At 33.9% G+C, this 22,034-nt stretch overlaps 1 protein-coding gene across 2 annotated transcripts in view; it reads right to left on the reverse strand.

Moving 5' to 3' along the window:
- The window catches only part of Tango4 (transport and golgi organization 4), a 143,112-nt gene that overhangs the window by 116,681 nt on the left and 4,397 nt on the right, over window positions 1-22,034 (reverse strand). For both annotated transcript variants that reach the window (XM_090402466.1, XM_090402467.1), the window contains 2 exons: window positions 18,627-18,733; window positions 1,482-1,597 (listed from right to left, as the gene is read on the reverse strand). In XM_090402466.1, the coding sequence (XP_090258592.1) occupies window positions 1,482-1,597; window positions 18,627-18,733 (223 nt within the window). The remainder of the gene's footprint in view (window positions 1-1,481; window positions 1,598-18,626; window positions 18,734-22,034) is intronic.

A 22,034-nucleotide genomic window follows, 5' to 3' on the forward strand; every position in this document is an offset into this window, starting at 1 on the left:
AAAAAGTGTCTGAGAAGAAAGAAAGAAATATAACATCTAATAATGTTGGAGTCTTGACAGATAAATTTGGAGGAAAATTGTTGATCAGAAGTCAGTAATGGTATAACTTTTTCATGTATTCCTATCATAATATCCTGCATACTCCCTGAGGTTACATATCAGGAATTTGGTGATGATCATATTATTGTGATGTATCTAGAAATACTAGCCACTGAATTAGAAACCTTTATGTAGATGTACGTAAATATCACTTATGCGGCGTATATGCAAAATTCTTTGTCACATGTGTCACCTGGCAACTATTTAAGAATCTTGCTGCTTAGCAATCATCAACAGTGTTGATTGCAAAGAAAACCAAAGGATCTTTCAGTTTGATAAAGGGCTTATTGTGGCTACCCCCTTTGAACGGGGCCACAATTTTGAAAACAGCAGAGCTGACTAGCTCAAAAGGTGAGATATCCCAGGTGTTTACTGAGTAGAAAAATAAACCACATTGCTTGTCTAAGAGGCATTACTGCAGTCCTAAGAAAGTATGTCAGGAATTCAATCACCTTCATCTGAGAAGGTGTGTATGGACAAATAGAACTTCCTGTGAGCAGCAATTGACTGAAGCATTTAACGAAGGCTGTTCCTGATCCATATATCTCACTGAACTATGTGCAGGGAATTGTAGAGGTTAGATATTGGTAGTCGCATGTATATATATGGAAACCACTGAATTCTACAAATAATTGGAAAGTTCGTTAACAGTGGTTTCAGAAACTCCATGACTGGACAATGGAAAAAAGTCACATGGCCCGATGGATCACGGTACACCTTGTTCTGAACCAAACAGTAGGCAGAGAGTTTGGTAGGAGCCCCATGAAACAATGCACCTAGTTTGCCTTATAAACACAACTCAAAGTTCCAGAGGTGGTGTCATGGTGTGAGGTATGTTCTATTGGTACAGAACAGTCCCTGATATTGCTGAAGGGTCTGGTGTTCTCCAAGGAATATCTGAACGTTGTTGTCAATCAACTCCACCCAGCAATGTTGACTTTTTATCCACCAGGTAACGGTTGTTTCACAGATGACAATGTTACTGTCCATCGTGCAAGAATTGCTCAGCAACAGCAGTTCAGTGAATAAGACAGCGACTTCTGCCATCTTCCTTGGCCACCTCAAAGCCTGGATCTGAACCTCATTGAGAATTTTCATTCTCAATGAGGTTCAGAAACATGTTAGAAAAACAGATCTGGGAGCAAAGTCCTCTTCCTTCAAATCTGATCCAGTTGAAGGGGTGTCTATTGAATGGCTGGCATGTTGTAGACATAGATGCAATCCAGGCTAAAGGATGTCCAACATGGTATTTAATAAGTTTCTAATTCAGTGGCCAGTATGCATACTATTTAGCTGTGAAGTCAATGGCTATTCAGCAACTCTGATTTTGTAATTAGATTTTTCTTTCATGAATTAAGTCCAAAAAAAAATTAAAACTATACCTCTCCTTTCTGCGCTATTAGAATCATCCTCTATATCCCTGTTACTTTGACTTTTTACAAGATGCATTACTGCAGCATACTCATCTCTGGCTTTAATATTCATCTTTTTTTTTTCCCTGAATGTAAACATTTAAATAATATAATGACATAATTTTATAATGGCAATATGTACTAGTGAAATATAACATTTTAAATAACTAGAATTAATAAATTTATTACATGCTTACATAATTAATATCTGTTAAATTTAAAATGAAAAATAAAAATCCTCATGTTTATAATAAGCCTCGCTTTCTGATCTCTATATAGAGCTACTAATTGTGAGAACCTTTATCATACCAAACATATCACACTTTGTGGCTCTGATTCTTTGTCAAAAAGAGATCATAAGCCATTTATTTACTGTTTCATGATATCATATATTTTGTTCAATGACTTCCAGTTTAAAATCTATTCTATAGTTCAGCTGCTGATAAAATTATAATCACCAGAACTGTAGAATAGATCATGAGTACCTCTTCTGCATTTAATAAACTCTCGGCACAGCAATCTTAGTTGCAGATCTCTACAGCCTTTTAATCTATGAAACTCAACATTGGACTGAGGAAATTAAGTCCTAAAACATGCTCCTGTTTTATAATATCTTTCTATACTCTCTGGTACTGACATTTATTCTGTAACTTAGAAATACACTTATATCTGCATATTTCTTTAAAAAAATAGAAAGAGAAAAATCATCTATTATCCTACAGTTTCCACAATAATAATAAGAAAATGATTACTGCAGAAAGGATTCCATTAATGATCATTTCTCCATTAACAAATTTAATAAAAGCAAACTCAAAATCTGTTACCTGTTTATAAAAGGTCAACAATCATCCATTACTACTCATCTTTCTTTCAGTTTACATTACTATCTCCAGCCAAAACCTTAAAGGAGAAACTAACAGCTATCCTTAGTATTGGTAACAGCAGCTTTCCAAATTTTTTTCTGAATTCAATGAAAGTGACCAGCTTATGAAGTGGTCATCACACTCCTATCTTTTATGTAACTCCTGCCCACAAACGTTGTAAACCTATAGTACATTAATACTGTGAACAGGCTTAACGACATTAAAAAAATTATTTTTTTCTTATTTATTTTTTACATAGAGTTGCCTGTGTAGCTCAATAGAAACGCCGTTTGCACTCTATAGCACTTGACCACACGAAGAAAGACTTGGGTTCAAATCTAGTCGCCAACTAGAAAAACATTTTCTAAGCCTTTCTTAGACCAGTTCCCAAGTTAGTCTATCTCTGGCATGGGCAAACGGGTTTTTCGTCCTGTAAACTCAATAAAATCAGCTATCGAACCCAGACTATTTTCAGACATTTAAAAAAAAATTATAAAAAAGTATTAGTGATAGGGACCATGTGATGGCAGCACTTATTAGCCATCTTTTTCACTGCATACCGATTAATTAGTGATCAGAGATAGCTGGCCTTGGACCAGCTATCTCTGATTGGCTACCAGTGGAGATTGAACTGCCCATTCAGTCTCCAAATGTTAGATAGGGCTAAATTGGCCTCGCCTATTCACTATACAAGAACAAAAAAAAGGTGTTAGCTGATTGATTTTTTACATAATCCAGGAAACCTGCTCTTTTGAGCCACTCCATGTCTCCAAAAACTAAATTCACAGTAATTCAATTAAAATAAACCAAATCAAGAAACATTAATATACATAACAATATATACAATCTCCAATCAACTTTCATATTCTCTACATTTATAGCCTGCATATTTTACACAAGATATCAAAGTTTTGTTCAACTCCTAAGCCCTTTTCAATAACTATCTATTCACTGTCTGTATAACTACAGACACTCACATCCTGTAATAACCCCATTTTTATGTAATATCTCATCAACTCAGAGGTTGATATCAATCATTATAGGAATCCTAAGTACAACTATATACATTCATTTAGTAATCTCCTATTTTATGGTCTATCTTCTTCCTTTTGCAACCTGGTTGCCAATTTCCCCTCTTTAGCCAACTGCTGCATTGTGAGTATTATGTGACACCTCCAAGGAGCACAAGAATTCATTGTAAGAGGGGTACTCTCTTCTCTACACAACCATCTGACAAGTGACAAATGCGTTGGATAAGGGTGTTGCATATACAGAAGTATATTTAGATTTTGCAAAGGCGTTTGATAAATTGCCACATGACAAGCTGGTAATTAAATTGGAATGGATGGGGCTGAAGAGTAGATTGGCTGTCTGATAGGTATCAGTGAGTTGTCTATGGAGGAGCGATATCCCAGAAGAGGAAAGTTACTAGTGGTGTACCTCAAGGAGCTGTTCTGGGTCCATTGCTGTTTAATTTATATGTAAATGATATTTGGAGAGGTCTGAATGGTGATGTGCAGTTGTTTGCAGATGATGCAAAGTTGGGAAGAGCTATCAGGAGTAGTGCGGATGCTGTAGCTTTGCAAGAGGACTTGAAATTTGGGAAGCAGAGATGGGATGTAAAGTACACAATTGGTGAAAATATCTTGGAAGACATAGAGGAGATGAGAGATCTGGGAGTGATTGTAGACAAGGACCTAAAATTTCGAGGACATGTTACTAAAATTGTGAAGACAACACGGCAGATAATGGGAATGATGCAGAGGACATTGACATCGTAAGGATGTTATGGTTTCTTTGTATAAGGCTTTGATCAGGCCACATATGGATTACTGTGCACAGATCTGCTCACCTGGTTTTCAAAAAGATGAAATTGCGTTGGAAAAAGTTCAGAGGCGATTGACTAAGGTGGTTTGTAGTCTCTGGAATGTAGAATATGAAGACAGATTGACAAAATGCAATTTGCAGAAATTGGTGAATAGAAGGAGGAGGGGGGGGGGATATGATTGAGACATATAAGCTGTTAAGAGGTTATTACCAGATTGATGTCGGGGAGCTTTTGCACAGAATGGGCGAGGATAGCAGGAGAACAAGAGGTCATTCCTGGAAGCTGTATAAGGAGGGTGTGAATAAGGGAATGAGAAGCAGGTTTTCTGCATGGAGAGTGGTGAGTGATTGGAATGCTTTGCCCGAGAGTGTGGAGACAGTGAATATATTTAAGGCACAGTATGATAAACTGTGTGTATAACAGTGGACCTCCCATGATGAGTCTTTGACTCCATGGAGGTTTTTATAATAATAATAATAATAATCTACTACCCATTAGAAGTATTTTTTGTTTGTAAATTTCACTTGTTTTCAGACCAATCTGCCTATATATATGTGGGATGAAGTTTCTGGAGGGGAAAAAAAGGGGGTGGGTGGGAGGAGAAGATCCTACTACTTCCCTATGAAGTCAGTTAACTCACCTTCAACTGAAAAGTCCACATGAAGATCCTCTCATTACAATGAAATCAAACTCAGCCTTTTCCAGTCAAAGAATGCAATGTCCCATCAGTCTTCCAAATGCACTAGAGAGCCATCTTTATCTTTAAATTTCAGAAATAATATTGAAGTCCCTAAAGCTTCCTTTATTCTTTCATCTATACTTTCTTTTTGTATATCCAGTCTTATCAAAGTCCAAGAAACTTATGTCCTTTTCTGTTCACCACACTAGATCTCGCCTATACAACTGCCAACACTGTATAAATGCCAAATCACCAATCCTTAGAATTCTATTCCCACATTTGGGGTGGGAGTAGAATTCTAAGACACCAAAAATGTCCCTGAAAATGCTTGATGCTATTCAAAAGAGTGAAATGTGGTTAATTGATAATATCTCATCTCTCTCACACACACAGCTTCATCACTTTCTCAGAATATTCTGTTTCTAACCTATGCCTCTTCTACAGAAATTTTCACGGGCAAATGCTCCGATGAACCACCCATTATCATTCCTTCTCTATCTTTAAAGCCTGTAGACACATTATGTCCTTAAAGCAGCAGAAAACAGCTTTCCTCATTAATATTTTCCCCCAAAGACTGCAATCAGTTGTTAAAAAAAAAAAAAAACAGCAACAGGTATACTACTTTCTCTTTAATCCTCCTGCTTCTGAACACAGCAATGATTTGCTACACACACACACCCACACAGGCCAGTGAATTAGAAACCTTATGCAGATGTGTAATTCACTTACATGGTGTATATGCAAAATGCTTAGTCATGTGCACCACCACGTGTTCTAGAGAACCATTGATCATAATGGCGAAAAACAAAGAATCTTTTGGAGTTCAATAAAGGGCTAATGGTGGGGGGGAGGTACCCATCTGGCTGAAGGCACAATTTTGAAAACGGCAGAACAGACTGGTTTCTCAAAAGGTGATAGTCCAGGTGTTTAATCAGTGGAAAAATAATTCATATTGCTTGTCTAAGAGATGTGGCTGTGGTCCAAATATAGTCTGTCAGGGACAAGATTGCTATCATCTGAGAAAGCTTGTACAGACAAACAGAACTTCCTGTGCACAAGAAATTGAAAAGGATCATTATTGGTAGTCACATGTCTATAAGGAAACATGGCATTAAATAAAAGTTTCTAATTCAGTGGCTGATATATGTATATATTTTTATGTAAGCTTTGCTAGTACGTGGATAAGTATAGAATAGTTTATAAAGCAATAACCAGTAGAAATATAGAAGTAACTAGTATTACACATACATGCATGTGTGCATGTAATACTGTCCATTCATAATTTGACTGATAAAAACAATTTTCCAGGTATCTAGAAACATATTTCTTCCAAAAAAAATTAAATATAATTAATTCATTTACTTTCCTTGTTAGCAATTAGTCATCTACATAAAATGATTTTTTTTTTCCCAAATCAAATGCATAGCTTCCTTAACATGAAAAGAATTAGGTTTTTATTTTACTCTAAATCGTATCTTACTCCAGTATATCTAGTGGCTCCATATAAATCTTAATTTTTTCTAGCTATGCATTATTCTTCTAATATATGTCCATGATAGTGACTCTAGAAAGTTTAATCAAAAGAGCTGCTAGATTAATCTCTCTCACACACACACACACTGATTCATTCCAATAAATTTATCAATGGTTATTTATTATATAAAATCAGAGAGCAAATTAAAGCTAAGCCAAAACTAAAACTGTTCTCCAAGTTTCCCTTTCACAATTTTTCATGGCCTACTCAAGTATGCTTATATAAATCTTACCCAGAATTCTTAGTAAGGAAATTCCTCTGTAATTCTCACATTGTTTTATTTCCCTTTTTACAGATGGATAATATGAGAATTCGACTTAAATTATACAGAATTCAATCTTCTGGCTCCCACTGACGAGGCCTCAATAAGGTTGAAACCAGTCTGGGTAGTGACCCTTCCCATAATGCATAGCATTATACATGTCTGCAAGGAGATGTGCTTTGCATTATGGGATACTAAGGCAAGTGACGTGAAGTCATACCACCTTTACAACAAGTTGCTCCAGTCCTGAAAATACTTCAGGTGCAAATTTTGTTTTTGCTTACACTTGGATAAAGGATTAACCAAGTATATAATTTCTTGGTGTCTTTAATTTATAGGATGGTGAGTGGTTTGTGGAATGCTCCCTATGAGGGCAGATTAAGGAGTTGTGAATTGCAAAAGTTGGTCGATAGGTGAAAAATGATAGAAACATTTAAGTTACTTAAAAGATTTTATAGGATTGATACAGGGGAAATGTTTCGACACTTGGCTAGTGGGGGGGGGGGGGGGGCAGAACAAGAAGTCATCCCTGGAAGTTGGGTAAGAGTGTGGTTAGCATGGACATGAGGACTAGATTTTTCACTTGGGGGGGGGAGGAGAGGTGAATGATGGAATGGGTTGTCTGAGTCAGTTGTAAGTGCTTTGTCTATTAATGGTTTCAAAAAGAGTTATGATATTGTGTTGATAGTTTAGGTCTCGTACAATGAGTCTTAGAACTCCTTGAAAGTGCCCATGCTATAATAATAATAATATTTTATTTTTTGTATTTATTGTTTTACATAATCCAGAAACTGTTATAGAAACCAAAAATGGAACTTTTTTTCAGGATACTTCAGTCCTTCATGGAGGTGGTCTTATGTGATGCATTGTAATCTTACATGATTCTTTCCCTGCCTAAAGACTGTTTAAAAACATCCATATAGCAAGATTTGAATCCTACAGCCTGATGTTTTGGAGAGTGGTTATATTAACCACTTAGCCAACAAATTACTCTAGACAACTAGAATCTCTTTCATAGTTTTAAGGGAACATGTGCTCTAGACATATTAAAGTAAGTTTCATGGCTTATACATGTAATAAAAATTATATAGAATTTATTGAAAAACTTCAATATATTTCATCCAATGTTATGTGGACCTCTTCAGGGACTACATTCAAAAGAAGAATCGAAGTAATGAGTCATAAATCATGAGTATATTAGCAGTCATGATTTATGATCCATTATTTTGATTTATCTTTTGAATGTAATTAAGCCTATCTACCTGAAGATGTTAATGTTGGATGAAATATATTGAAGTTTTTCAATAAATTCTATATAATTTTTGTTACATATGTATATATACTGGGAAACTTAATAGAATCTCTTTATTTGCAATTTTCATGCTACATAACCTTTATCATCTCTGATTTTTACAGTACTCTTTCCTCCATTTCTAAGCCTCTAGAACATTTTGCTACCCTACTAATGTTTACTTCTTACCAGTGGCAGCCCATGAAGTTTTAAGTGGGGGTGCTGCCTATACAAAATAATTAAAAACAAAATATTTTTTTCCTAATCAGTAACCAATTTATTAATAAATAAATCTGTAGATTTATTTATTAATAAATTAGTTACTAATTAGGAAAAAAAGTATAATTTTTTTAAAAATTTTGTATAGGCAGCACCCCCACTTAAAGCTTCATGGGTCACCACTGCTTCTTACCAAAGTCATCCCATGACATTTGTTGTGACACTTTTTGATATACTGATTTGCTTCCTCACATTTTTCTGTGTATTCACTCAGAGCTCTTGTTGACTTACTTGCACAGGAACTTTTGATATGGTTTCATTTGTTCTTTCCTAAGACTGCCTCCATGTAGACTTCTTGAGTCCACCAAGGAGTTATGATTTTTCTATCCTTGCAAACAATTTTATAATATAACTCTCTGGCTATCAATCAAGGCTTTTTTTCAACTGTCACTGAGTCTTGGTTTGATTCATGATTTCAAACTTTTATTTTCTTGAATAATATTTATATAATTGAGTCTACAACCCAATTCTAAAATCCGCTTGACTTGGATTATTTTTAATATGTTTAAAAACTTTCTGATTTGAAATTCAAATTAAATATTATGATTGGGGAAAAATGATGAAGTTTTACTAAGTGGAAATTCTTAAATTTTGTGCATAAATATAAGACTAAGTAATTAAAATGATATCTTATATATTATAAGCAATAGGCAAGTGAAATTCATTATGGAAAAACAGCTTAAAACAAGTATATAAGGCAGAAAAATCAAAATTTTGTAAATATTGATGATACAACTGTTTGAAACTTGCTTTTCATATATTATAAAAACTGAACATTCAGATGAGGTAAAAGGAATGATATAGTATTACATCAGTGTTTTTTTTTTTTTTTTCCTTCCCTTTATCTGGTTGTCAAACAGTCTATGTAGACTTTTAGTTGCCATTATCAGCTGAAAATCTGGTTTCTTTTCATGACAAGTAATGATGGATAGAGGGAGGGGAGGAAGTTATTCCTCCCTCCATCATTAAGACAAACATTATGTAGAGAAAATCCAATCTGACCTAACAAAGCTACATTTGCAGTCTCATTTTTCCTTTAATTTCAATGTGGTTATAATCAGCAAAAAAGAAACATCTACATTACACATCATCCATAGATGCAATAACTGCAGAACATGATCGGATATCTGAGGTGGATCGAGAACATTGGCTTACAAAGAATTCAGTGAATATGATTTTTTTTGTAGCATTTTCCTTTTAGGTAATGAAGTATAAGCTATACAGCATGTACCTTAGCAGTATAGTTACTGGGAAGAATTGAATATGACTAGAGAAAATGTAATCAGGAAAAACAGTAGAAAATCCAACAGAGCACTCAGATTTTAAACCATCAGCATAGATTGATAAGTAATCAGAATACTCTACTCTACTCTGTGCACACTAAATCACTGCAGACAGACTGATGAGTTACTTCCTTAGCTGGCACAGCAAGAGGCAGCATGGCAGAGTACAAACCTCACAGAGATTGTAAAATCTCTTTCACACACATACCAAAGGGGATAAGTGTGATATTAAAATTGTCAATGCATGATGGTTAGATAAAAATTTCATTTTTAAGGCACAGCCAAGCATAACTGCTTCTAATGAAGCTAGAGCAGACTCTGAATGGATTGGGTTTGAAATACACCAGAAGCTATTCATATCCCCTGATGGGATAGGATCCCTTGCAAAAGAATAAACTTCATACAAACGAAGCAATTAGCATTTCATTCTGTAAATAGTATGGAGGATGTTTTCAATGTCCTCTTTGGTCTCTTAGTTGACAAATATGTTCAAGAAATGTCAGCTTACATCATAGGAACCTGACTTAAGTGTGTGTCAATTCTGGCTATTTGTCTGTCTTGATAGATGAAAAATGGTTTTCCAGAGGGTTAAAAAAAGCTGCCATGACTATAAGGCTGGCCAACTCACCTTCAGTTCAAATACTATTATAAGGGTTCTTCACATTGTAGACAAGTGTCAAATCAAGTCCCTTCACTCACCCACCAAAGGGCATCATTGATAATTAGTAAGAGACTCAACAGCAAACAAAAACATTCCAAATCCCTTAACAGATTTAGAAGAAATATATTGGATATTATCAATAAACAATCTCAAAAAAATATTACAGTTCACCTACAGCAGAGGTGTAGGTGAACGTGATCGCAATCGACCTGTCGATTGCGATCGACCGGTCGATTGTGGAGCGATTTTTGGTCGATCTCGTGTATTCCTCCTTACTTACAAATTTAATTAAAACTGAAAACAAAATATTTTATTTATCATTATTTTGTATTATTTTTAATTCACTTTAAGTGTATTGCTATTATTTATTTATTTTTCATTAAAATTGTCAAATCAGTAATTTTCTTATAAGTCCGGGTAGATGATTTAATTTGGATCAGTGGAAGTCAAACAGCGAGCCGAATGAATACGATTATAAGCAAAGTGTAAACTCGATTGTAGCTTAAATATTAAATATTCCAAAGCACATTACATCGATATAGTTTGTATTAGATGTTTTTGTAAATAACTCTTTTGAAGCTAACTGTATATACTGCTTTAATAAGAATATGTTAGAGTGTTAAAAACAAAGGCAATGTTTTTGTCACAGAAGTTGTACATGGAGACATTAGAAAGATTGTTATTGAAACTTGTATTTATGAGAGAGGCTTGCAGGCTCCAAGTGTAAACATCTCCGAAGTCAGTCAGAAAGAGTTCAATCAACTTTCCGATTGCCGGCAACTTACAATCAAAAGAAAGCGGAGGAGAACAAAAGGCGTGCCGAACTTGAAACTTAAGATGAAAGACTCATACCGATTCTTTGGGGGTTGTCAAACTTCATGCGAGGTCTCAGAGGAGGCCTAATAAAAAGGGACTGAAGCAGCAAGCAGAAGGGGTCCCGGTTCCAGAATTGCTGTCAGAGAGGATGCTGCCTGGTCCAGAGTCGCCGTCAGAGAGACTGCCCAGATCCATGTTGCTTGAGAGAGGAGTTTCCCGCTTCCAGAAAGCGGTTCGAGACATTGCTAGAGAGAAACAACTTCTAGGCTGCTGACAAGGTTTCAAATTGCCGAAAGGAAGAGTTCCAATTGCCGGAGAAAAGTTTCCAGGCCAGGTTAATGTCAGACATTCACCAGTGTGTTGCGTTTTCATTACAATTTGATGAATCAAACGACTTCACTGATATTGCTTAGTTAATGGTATTTCTTCGCATGGTATTTCAAGATTATTCAAGTAAAGAAGAACTTTTGAAAATTATACCATTATTGGAAAGGACTAGGGTAGAAGACATTTTTTCGGCATTTGATGAATTTGTGAAACAACACAAACTTCTGCTTTTAAACCTGTGTCTATTACTACTGATGGTGCTACTGCAATGATAGGTAATAAATCAGGCTTCATTTCATTATGTAAAAATGATGACAAATATCCATATTTTTTAACGTACCACTGTATTATTCACCAACAAGTACTGTGTAGTAAAAGATGTTTTGGATATTACATGTAAATTCTGTTTGAGGAAAAGCCCTGTGACGGCGGTTATTTAAATTCAAGGCAGATGATGATAGGGAACTTCTGTTGTACAATAATGTTCGCTGGCTCAGCAGAAGTCAATTTTTTGAAAGATTTCTTGTATTAATTAATGATATAAAAAATTTTCTTGATGAAAAAGGAGATATTTATCCACAATTGAGTGATAAAAGTTGGTTGTTACATTTATCATTTTTAATAGATTTCTGTATGAAATTAAGAAATTTAAATTCAGAGTTACAGGGTAGAGATAAAAATTTAATTGACATGTTAAGTTCAATAAAAACTTTAAAACGATACTTACTTTTATTAAAGAAAAATACATTGACATCTCCCATATTTATTAAAATTTTTTGAATAAAATCAAGAAATGCTTTGATTTAAAAGAATTTCATGAAACAGAATTAGTTGAGGAAGAAATAAATTCAAGATTTAAAGATTTTAATAAAACTGAAATGATTGTATCTTTTATCAATTTGAAATTTCTGTGATAACATCACAGAAATTTCAAATAAAATTAGTGGGCTGTTTGATATAAACCAAGCTGGAGTAGAACTTGAGATAATAAACATTCAGGATAGTTTACATTTAAAATCAATAAACAATGAAGTCATTTGGAAGTATGCACATGAAAAATTCCCAATATTAACTGATATTGCCCGAAAAATTCTGTCGTGTTTCGGATCAACATACTTGTCAGAATCAGCTTTTTCAAATATGACCATCATAAAAAATCAATTAAGAAACCAAATTACAAATGATCATTTGGATGATTGTCTGCAATTAGCCACTTCTTCATATCAACTTGACTATGAAAATATTGTGAGGTCCAAACAATGCCAAATTTCACATTAACTTTTTTTTTTTTTTTTAATCAACCAGCATTTCCTGTAATTCATGAGTTTGTAATCATTCCAAAATAGAGAAATAAATATTTTATTCCAATATATTTTTTTTGTTGTTGTTGTATTAAAATAATTAAAAGTTATAAATAAATTTTTAAATACACAAATAAAGTTTTTAGTTGTGAATTTTTTTTTTAGTTGTTTATTTTTGCGTAATCAGATATCAGGTTGGGGGAACGTGATCTATATAAGAGAGTAGATCACCGAATAACATATATAAAAGAGTAGATCGCTGAATAACTTTTTATAGAAAAAGTAGCTCGCGTAGTAAAAAAAGGTTGAAAACCACTGACCTACAGTATTTTTTAATGATAATGGCAAGATGCCTATAACATAGTAACTGTCAGATATCTTAAAAACTAAACTCAAAATGGAATCCAACATTAAACATACTAATGAACTTGAATATATTAATGCATTAATTTATATAATTTTCAATACATTAATTGACAAAAAATTATTTTATTTTAATGGTGGATCTAACAAATGGAATTTGTTAGATCCACCATTAAAGATCAAGAAAAACAAAAATCAATTTTCATGAGCTGTCAGCATTATATCCCAAAAAAGATGTCATGCTTTTTTGTCAGTAACAGAAATCACCTTTCTTTCATTTTATCAACGAAAACTAATTTTGTATTTCACTATAGTTTAACAAATTTCCATATATGCAAAGAGATAATATTCAATATAAAAATATTGAATATCATATTCAATCATCTAAATATTTAATAGATTAAAAAAATTTTTTTGATAATGCAATTTATGTTTGATGTTCAGATATATTTGTTCCAATGAAATATCTCTTTTTGTTGTTTTTGTAAAGGTTGGTCAACCTATAGTATGCTAGTGCAGTAGACAGATAAGAAGGAACATGTTCATATTTATCTTAAAAAACCTGTGGACTATATTCCTGGGAAACACATAAGATGGCAGGCAGTTCCACAGGGCAACAGTGGAAGGGATGAATGAAGAGAAGAATTTTGTTCGTTCTATGAGTTTGATGATGCACTCTGAGGGAGTGTTGGTTAGTTACTGCACGTGTCTGAACTAATTTGACAAAAGTGAAGGTATTATTAATGCTAATTATGATGAACAGTGGCTGTACAAGTATTTGTAAACACGATACACTTCACTCATGCCCTCAGTTTTCACTGCAAGCAGTGAAAACTGAGGGCATGAGTGAAGTGTATCGTGAGCAGGGAATTATTGATCAGTCTGACTGCCCTTTTCTGTACAAGTCCAATATCTTTAGAGAGCTTTTAGGGCACCACCCCAGATGTAATATTCAATGGTCAGATAGATTTGTGATTTTTATAAGGTTAGGAGTTGTTCAGAGTTAAAGGAACACTTTGAACGAAAAAGAAAACCCAACTTTATGGAAGCAATATTGGTAATATATTCATGCCAAAAGAAATTTGAGGTTATTGTCATTTCAAGAAGATAAATCTCATCAAGTATGAAGATTTGGGTGTTGTCAAAAGTAAGACTGGAAGAAAGGATTATTTTTTGTGTAATATAAGACAGTTTTGTTTTGTGAATCTTATTATGGATTTTTGTGAATTTTTGATTTTCTGATGTTAACAAATTTCACAGCATTTTGCTGTAACTTATACTATGCATCTAAATTTGCATTTAAAATTACTATTTAAACTGTGAATGGTTTAAATAGTAATTTTAAATGCAATTCACAGTTTAAATAGCTTTTTTTTCTCTCTCTCTCTCTCTCTCTCTCTCATTATTTATCTGATAAACTTCCTGTATATTTAATCAAAATGGGAATTTACTCTTATTCAAGCAAAACATTAATAAATAAATTAATATATAGTAATAAAATATGTCAAACCCAACAACTTTTTTGCACTTGAAATTATCTTTGATATGTGACTTATCATTTCTTGTAGAAAGACATATACGTTGGTAACATGACTATTAAATTATTTAAGAAATTTACAACATATACTGGAATATAAATTAAACTTTAATAAATACTTCCTATATTTCGGCAATATCACATTGCCATCTTCAATGGGAACATATAACTATGACACGTGCACACAGGCACTACATAAAGCAATTGAGGCAGAATAGAGAAATCCAGCCTGATAGAAACAAGAATGGAAAATCACCTAGAAGATAAGTCATCATCATCAAATTCCTGCCACGTACCCTCAAGGGGTGTATAGGATATAATTGTACCACATGAAAAAATTACATCATTACTAACTTCCTATCTACAATTTTCCTCCAAATCAGTATGTTACTTGTTAACACTCCAACATTATCAGATCTTATATTTCTATCGTCTAAGGCACTTTGTACTGTATCAATCCACCTACATCTTGGTCTTCCACTGGGTCGTTTTGCAGCCAACCTGGCAGAGAACACTTGTTTTGCTAATCTTTCCTCTCCCATTCTATTTAAGTGACCATACCACCTGAGATTAGCTCTGCTAGTGCATTCCTGGATGCTGACAATGTCAAGTTCTTTCCTAATATCCTCGTTTTTAATATGATATTGCCATTAATGCCATCTGTTCACACCTCTAATCTTTCTCAGGACTCTCATGTCAGCAGTCTCTAGTCTTTGGTCAAGTGTTTTACTTCTGACCCAGCTCTCAGATCCATAAGTTAAAACTAGTTTGAACACTGTCTTGTATACAGCTAATTTATTGTTCTGACTAATTTCTCTCTTATTCCATATGAATTCATTTTATTCAATTGACTTCAAACCATACCGGCTTTGCTGATTCTGTTGTCTATTTCTATATTTAATTTACCATCTTCACTAAAAATCATGCCTAAGTAGCTGAAATGTTTTACTTGTTCCATAGGTTCTCCATTCACAACACAGCTGACATTTTCAATGATTCTGCCTATTTTCATTGTCTTTGTCTTTTTATTGCTGACCTTCATACCATATCTATTACAACAGTTATTCAATTTAGTCAGAGAATCTTGAAGACTTGTACCGGATTTATTTAGAAGTATACCATCTTCTGCATAAAGCAAAGAGCTGACATTAACATCTCCAATTTTGATATCATGTTTAATATCACTTTCCTTCATAATGTGATCAATATAGATAATGAATAACAGAGGGGATAATGTACATCCTTGTCTCACATCAGATTTTGCACTAAACCATCTCCCTGTACTTCCTTGAATTCTAACTGCTGACTTACAACTCAAATAAAGACTAAGTATTGCTTGATATAATGCTCCATTGACACCATATAACTGTAGTGTAGTGAATAGCTTCTCTCTTGGCACCTTGTCATATGCCTTTTCCAAATCAACAAAACTCAAATAGAGATCTTTGTTATATTCCCATGATTTCTCCACTATTTGTAGTAAAGTGAAGATCTGATCCTGACAGCCTCTATTTGGCCGAAATCCAGCTTGTTCTTCAGCCAGCTTTTCTTCCACAATTCTTCTCAATCGTTTCTCAAGTATACTTGCATAGATCTTGCCAGGCACACTCAGTAGGGAAATACCTCTGTAATTCTCACATTCAGTTTTATTTCCCTTTTTATATATGGGTACTATGAGAGCTCTACTCCAATCATCGGGAATTCGTCCCTCTGTCCAGGCTTTCTGAACAATGCACTGCAGACACTATAGGACTTTTATACCACCATACTTCAGCATTTCTGGTCGAATATCATCTACTCCTGCTGCCTTTCCACATCTTAAGCCTTTGATGGCTTTTTCTACTTCAAGTATGTATTCCTGACTGTATGCCTGGTCACTGTTTTTTACCACTGTGCTGTCATCACTGCTTGTTTCATTTAGCAGTTTTTCAAAGTAATTACTCCATACTTGAAGGATATCTTTTTCTTCCATTTTCATGTCACATTCATCATCTCTAACTCCTTTTACAGCACTCTTTCCTCCATTTCTAAGCTTCTTCTTCAACAACCTCCAAAATATTTTGCCAACTTCTTGATATTTATTTTCTATATTCTTGCCAAAGTCCTCCCATGACTTTTGTTTAGCTAGTTTTAGACACTGTTTAGCATTCTTGCATTTGTCTCTGTATTCTCTAAGAGCACAAGGTGACTTATTTGCCAGGAACTTTTGATATGCTTTCTTCTTTTCCTTCACTGCCTGTTTAACTTCCTATGTCCACCATGGAGTTCTAATTTTTCTATCCTTGCAGACAACTTCAACACATGCCTCTCTAGCTGAACCAATCAGGGCTTTCTTCAAGGCTTGCCACTGAATCTCCAAGGTTAGATTCCTGTTCTCAAACGCTTTCATTTTTTCTTCAATAATCTTTGTGTATTTTAGTCTACAGTTCACATCTGAGAGCTGCTCAACTTTTATTCGCTTTAAAACTTTCTTACATGTTATTCTTTTCAATATGAAATTCAATTTTATCCTGCTCATGATTAAATAGTGATCACTTCCAATTTCAAATCCTCTGTACACTCTGGTGTCCTGCACCAGGGAGAAAACATCACTATCAACAATAACATAGTCAATGAGACTTTTGTTTATCCTTGCCTCTTCTCTCCATGTGAATTTGTGCACAGTTTTATGTTGGAACATGGTGTTAGTAATAACCAGTCGATGTCCTTAGCAGAAATCCAACAGATATTTGCCATTATTAGCTTTGCTCTTTTCTCCAAATTTTCCCAAAATATTTTTGTATGTCTCACAATCATTTCCTACTCTGCTATTTAGATCTCCAACAAGGACCAACTTTTCCTTTTTCATTGTGTCAGTTGCTTTTTTCTAAAGCATCAAAAAATTCCTCCACTTCTACCTTATCAGAACCTTCTGTGCGACCATAGAAGATAAGTTAGGTTCAGAATTATATAAGTATGCAGGAATAATGCTCACTACTACCTTTTTTTTTTTTTTTTTTTTTTTTTTTTTTTTTTTTTTTTAAAGATAGGGATCACAATTGCTTTTTTCCAATTTTAGAAATATAAAATGAATTTTGGAAAAGGACAATCATGTATAGACCCTGCCTTTTGCCTACAATTAATAATAGAGAAAAGAAGAGAATGCAATTTAGAAACACATATTACATTTATTGATTTTGAAAAAGCATTTGATAAAGTTAAAAGAAGTATTTTATCTAACATATTAAAAGAAAGACAAATACCAAATAATATTCTAAAAGTTATCATAAGTATATATATCAAAATAATCAAATACAAATAAGATTAAATTATGAACTATCATATCCAACAAAGACAAACCGAGGAGTCCAACAGGAATGTCCCCTTTCAGCACCTCCTTTTAATATTTATCTGAATGAAATAATAATAAAATGGAATAAAAATTTTCATCAACTTTCTCCTAACATGATGGAATGATAACATGAATAGAAAAATCAAAAATGAGGACCTTTAAAGGACAAGATCCAATAAGAGCTAAAATAGTAATCGATAACAAGATTTTAGAACACATGAATTCAATTAACTACCTAAGATGTATGATTACATATAAAAATAAAAAAAGATATAAACCTAAGAAATGCAAACTATTTAAATATAACAGGTGTAATTAACTCTATATTAAACCTAACCTGGCTTAAAAACAAACCTGACAAAAATTATATAATGAATTCTCCCTACCAGTCTTATTGTATGAAGTGAAATCTGAATAAAACAAAAAGACAAATGAAGGTTAATAACAGCTGAAATGAAATTGATGAGAAAAACTGCAAAATATACTCTATTCAAGAAATGAAGAAATGAAGAAATTATGAAAGAATTAAACCAGGAATCAGTAATAGACAACAAACATAAATGGATGGAACACACTGAAAGGATGAAAACAGAAAGATTACCAAAACAAGCCTTAAATTACAAAGCATTAGGGAAAAGAAAATCAGGATGTCCTCTAAAGAGATTCAGCGATAACTTCTAAGTAAATAATATATATTTAAATTTTAAATAAATTATATATATTTATATATCTATAAGCATTAACAAAATTGCATACATACCATTCTTCAACAAGAGGTGGTGGATTAGCTTGATCAGACAGATACATATCATGTGTTCTTTTCAAGGAACGAAAGACAAGGGTATGAACTGAATGCTTTTGAACTTCCTACAAAATGGTCAAAAATCAATCAACTTTAATATATATTACTAAAAATAAATAAACCAATAACTACTTTCTAACATATACGTTAACAATGTTATATAACTGTATTAATGACAGGAATGGGCTTTGTCATGGAAATGTTGATGAGGAAAGAACAATTTCAGCTTTGTGTTGGCACATGTTTGATGGTTCGAACCTGTCAAACGTTTGCAAAGATGCCTATGTGTATAAGGCATTAGAGAAGAATAGAGATCTGCAAGTTGTTCCAACTGTGTCAGGCAGACTGCAGACAAGACTATACAAAAGAACAAACAGGTAGGTTATTATGTCTGTACACGAATGCTAGGAGTATCAGAAACAAGGGATAAAGATAAAGAAACAAAGATAAAGTTTGTTGCCTTAGTCAATATGTTGCAACCTCAGATTGGGTATTATTTTTTCAAGAGAACGTCCAGTTTGTGATCTGTGATCTCTCCTATTTTGGACAAACCGGACGTTCTCTTGAAAAAAGAATCCAAGAACATCAATCCTCCATTCATCACAACAAACCTGAAAAATCTGGATTGGCTCAGCACAGGATTGAAACTAACCACAACATCCTTTGGTCAAAAACTCGCCTCTTACATAGATCCTGTTATAAATTTGAACGTTTATTCAAAGAAAGCATAGAGGCCTTACTCCATCGTCCTAACCTGAATCGGAATGACTGGATATCTATATCAAAAATCTGGGAAAGTCTAATCAGGATAACTCATTAATTCATATTAATTTTATGTTATTTAATATTATTAATTAATATCTTTATTTCAATCATGTATCTGCTTAAAAATATTCCCTTTTATACTTAGTGATATAACATCACGCGGCGTGTTCTATTTTTAAATGATCTATTGTTAGTATTCCACCTTGTATTTTTTTAAAAACTGTTCTTTTAGTGCCACTGAAGATGGTCTGCTATTTCCAGACCGAAATATTTGGTTAATTAAATATCTTTCTTGTGTTTACGTGCATATATTATTGAGACCTATGATTGTAGCACTACTACTACTACTAACTATATTTCGTGTGGCAGTGAGTTTGAAGCCATCTAGTGTGAGGTGGAATCTAATGACATCAATTACATAGTGGAGTGTTGTTACAGACCTGGTGGACCAGTTGCTAGTGATGAAGAAATGCATCACCAAAAGGAAAAGATGAGCGCAAAAAGAGTAATCATAATGGGAGACTTTAATTATCCAAATATTGATTGGGTAACAGTAGAATCTCATGAGAAGAATGAAAATTAGTAAATATATGCTTATTCATATAAGTTTCATTTGAAAGGTATTGATAAGAAGCACAAAAAAAGCTTACAAACACAAAATCATTTAAAACAGCCAAGTTTTTCGCACTTTAAATTAATGTTTCATTGCTAGCGTACACGTGTGGGCGATGTGTGGGAAAGAAATCCACTTGGGGTGCAGGGTGACTGCACTGGTAGCACATATAGCATATAAATACAATAAATATTATAATAATAATATGTCTGTATTACGATTTTTTTTTTCTATGGGGTCCATGAAATATTTTAATTTTTCCAAAGGGACCTTTACATCCATAAGTTTGTGAAGAACTGATTTAAACAATACTTAAATGATGCAATATCAGACTGTGTTCCGAGAATCGAAGAATAAATAGGGTAGGAGTCAAATGGATGTGTAATCTTATTAAGCAAGAGATTCATAAAAAAAGGATGTTGTGGAAGAAATACCGTGTGCATAAGGATGACATCTGTTATGAACATTATAAGCAGCAGGCTAGAATAGTCACAACTGTTGTATGGAAAGCAAAGTCTGATTATGAAAAGAAACTGACTCTGTGTGCTAAAGACAACCCACAAGAATTATGTCTATATGCTGCAAGTAAAAGAAAGAATGAATATGAAAGAATAATTCTTCTAAATGCAGATGGCATGAAGGTTACAGATACAGAAGAGGTTGTTCAGCTAATGAGTGCCTGTTTTATTAAAAGCTGTCAACCTAGTGTTGGCAACATTGAGCTCACTGCTACCTCTTCACTTGATGAAGAAACACAGGTGTATGAGGATGAGGTATTAGAGCTGTTGCACAAATTGAATAAGAATTCAGCAATAGGGACTGATGGGATCAGCACATGTACTAAAAGAGTGTTCAGCTGAACTGGGTAATCCTTTGACAGGCTGTTTCACATGAGTCTCAGAACAGGGAAGATTCCAAACAAATATATGGTAATTCCATTGTACAAGAGTGGTGCAAAGACCGATGTATCCAACCATCGACCAATTAGTCTCAGGAGTGGTGGTGACGATTTTGGAAAAATTGGTTAGGGCTGACATTCAGAAATGGATTGACAGTGGATCTCTACTTTGCAATGAACAACATGGGTTTACTAAGGGAAGATCATGTTTTAGCAACTTGCTCACATTCTATAACAATGTTACCATTGAACTAGACAAGGGGAATGGATACACCATGATACTTTTGGATTTTGCTAAGCCAGCTTTTGACAGAATACAGCATGGTAGACTGTTGTATAAATTGGAGAAAATGGGTTTGGATTATAGAATATTAGCATGGATAAGAGGATGGCTGACTAACAGATATCAAAAATTTATATGGGGGATGCGAGTCTGCAAGATTTCAAGTAATTAGTGGTGCACCACAAGGATCAGTTCTTGGTCTACTGTTATTCAATCTGTACATTAACGATATTGGGAAGGATTTAACAAGCAACATACAGCTATTTGCTGATGATGCAAAGATATGTAGGGTAATCAGGAATGCTGCTGATATGCAGTACTTGCAGAATGAGTTGAATAGGCTAGAATTATGGTCAGGGGAAAATGGATGTCAGTTCAATGTCCATAAATGTAAATTATTCACTTTGGATTGATTAGATATCTAATGTTGCGTTATATTGGTTGGATTATGCTAGAAGAAACTGATGAGGCTTGGAGTGTTAGTAGATAGGAAGTTGAAGATCAAGTGCCAGGTAGCAAAGATTGCAAATACAACTCAAAAGATAACTGCAATGCTGAAACGAACGTTCACACATAAAGATAAGGATGTCATTTTGCATCTTTACAAGATCTCACTTGGCCTATTGTGTGCAGGTCTGGTCTCCTGGTTTCTGTTGTGATTCTGATATACTGGAGAGAGTACAAAGGGGAGTGTTAAAAATAATATCAGGATTGTGAAACATTTATTATGAAGAGATTGAAAATTTGTAGACTGCAGACACTAACAAACAGGAGAAAGAGAGGTGATATGATTGAGCTTACAATTTT

This window comes from Typopeltis vanoorti, chromosome 13 (genome assembly GCF_054136105.1).
Source record: "Typopeltis vanoorti isolate ZY-2024b chromosome 13, IOZ_Tvanoo_1.0, whole genome shotgun sequence".
In the NCBI taxonomy this organism is placed as follows: domain Eukaryota; kingdom Metazoa; phylum Arthropoda; class Arachnida; order Uropygi; family Thelyphonidae; genus Typopeltis; species Typopeltis vanoorti.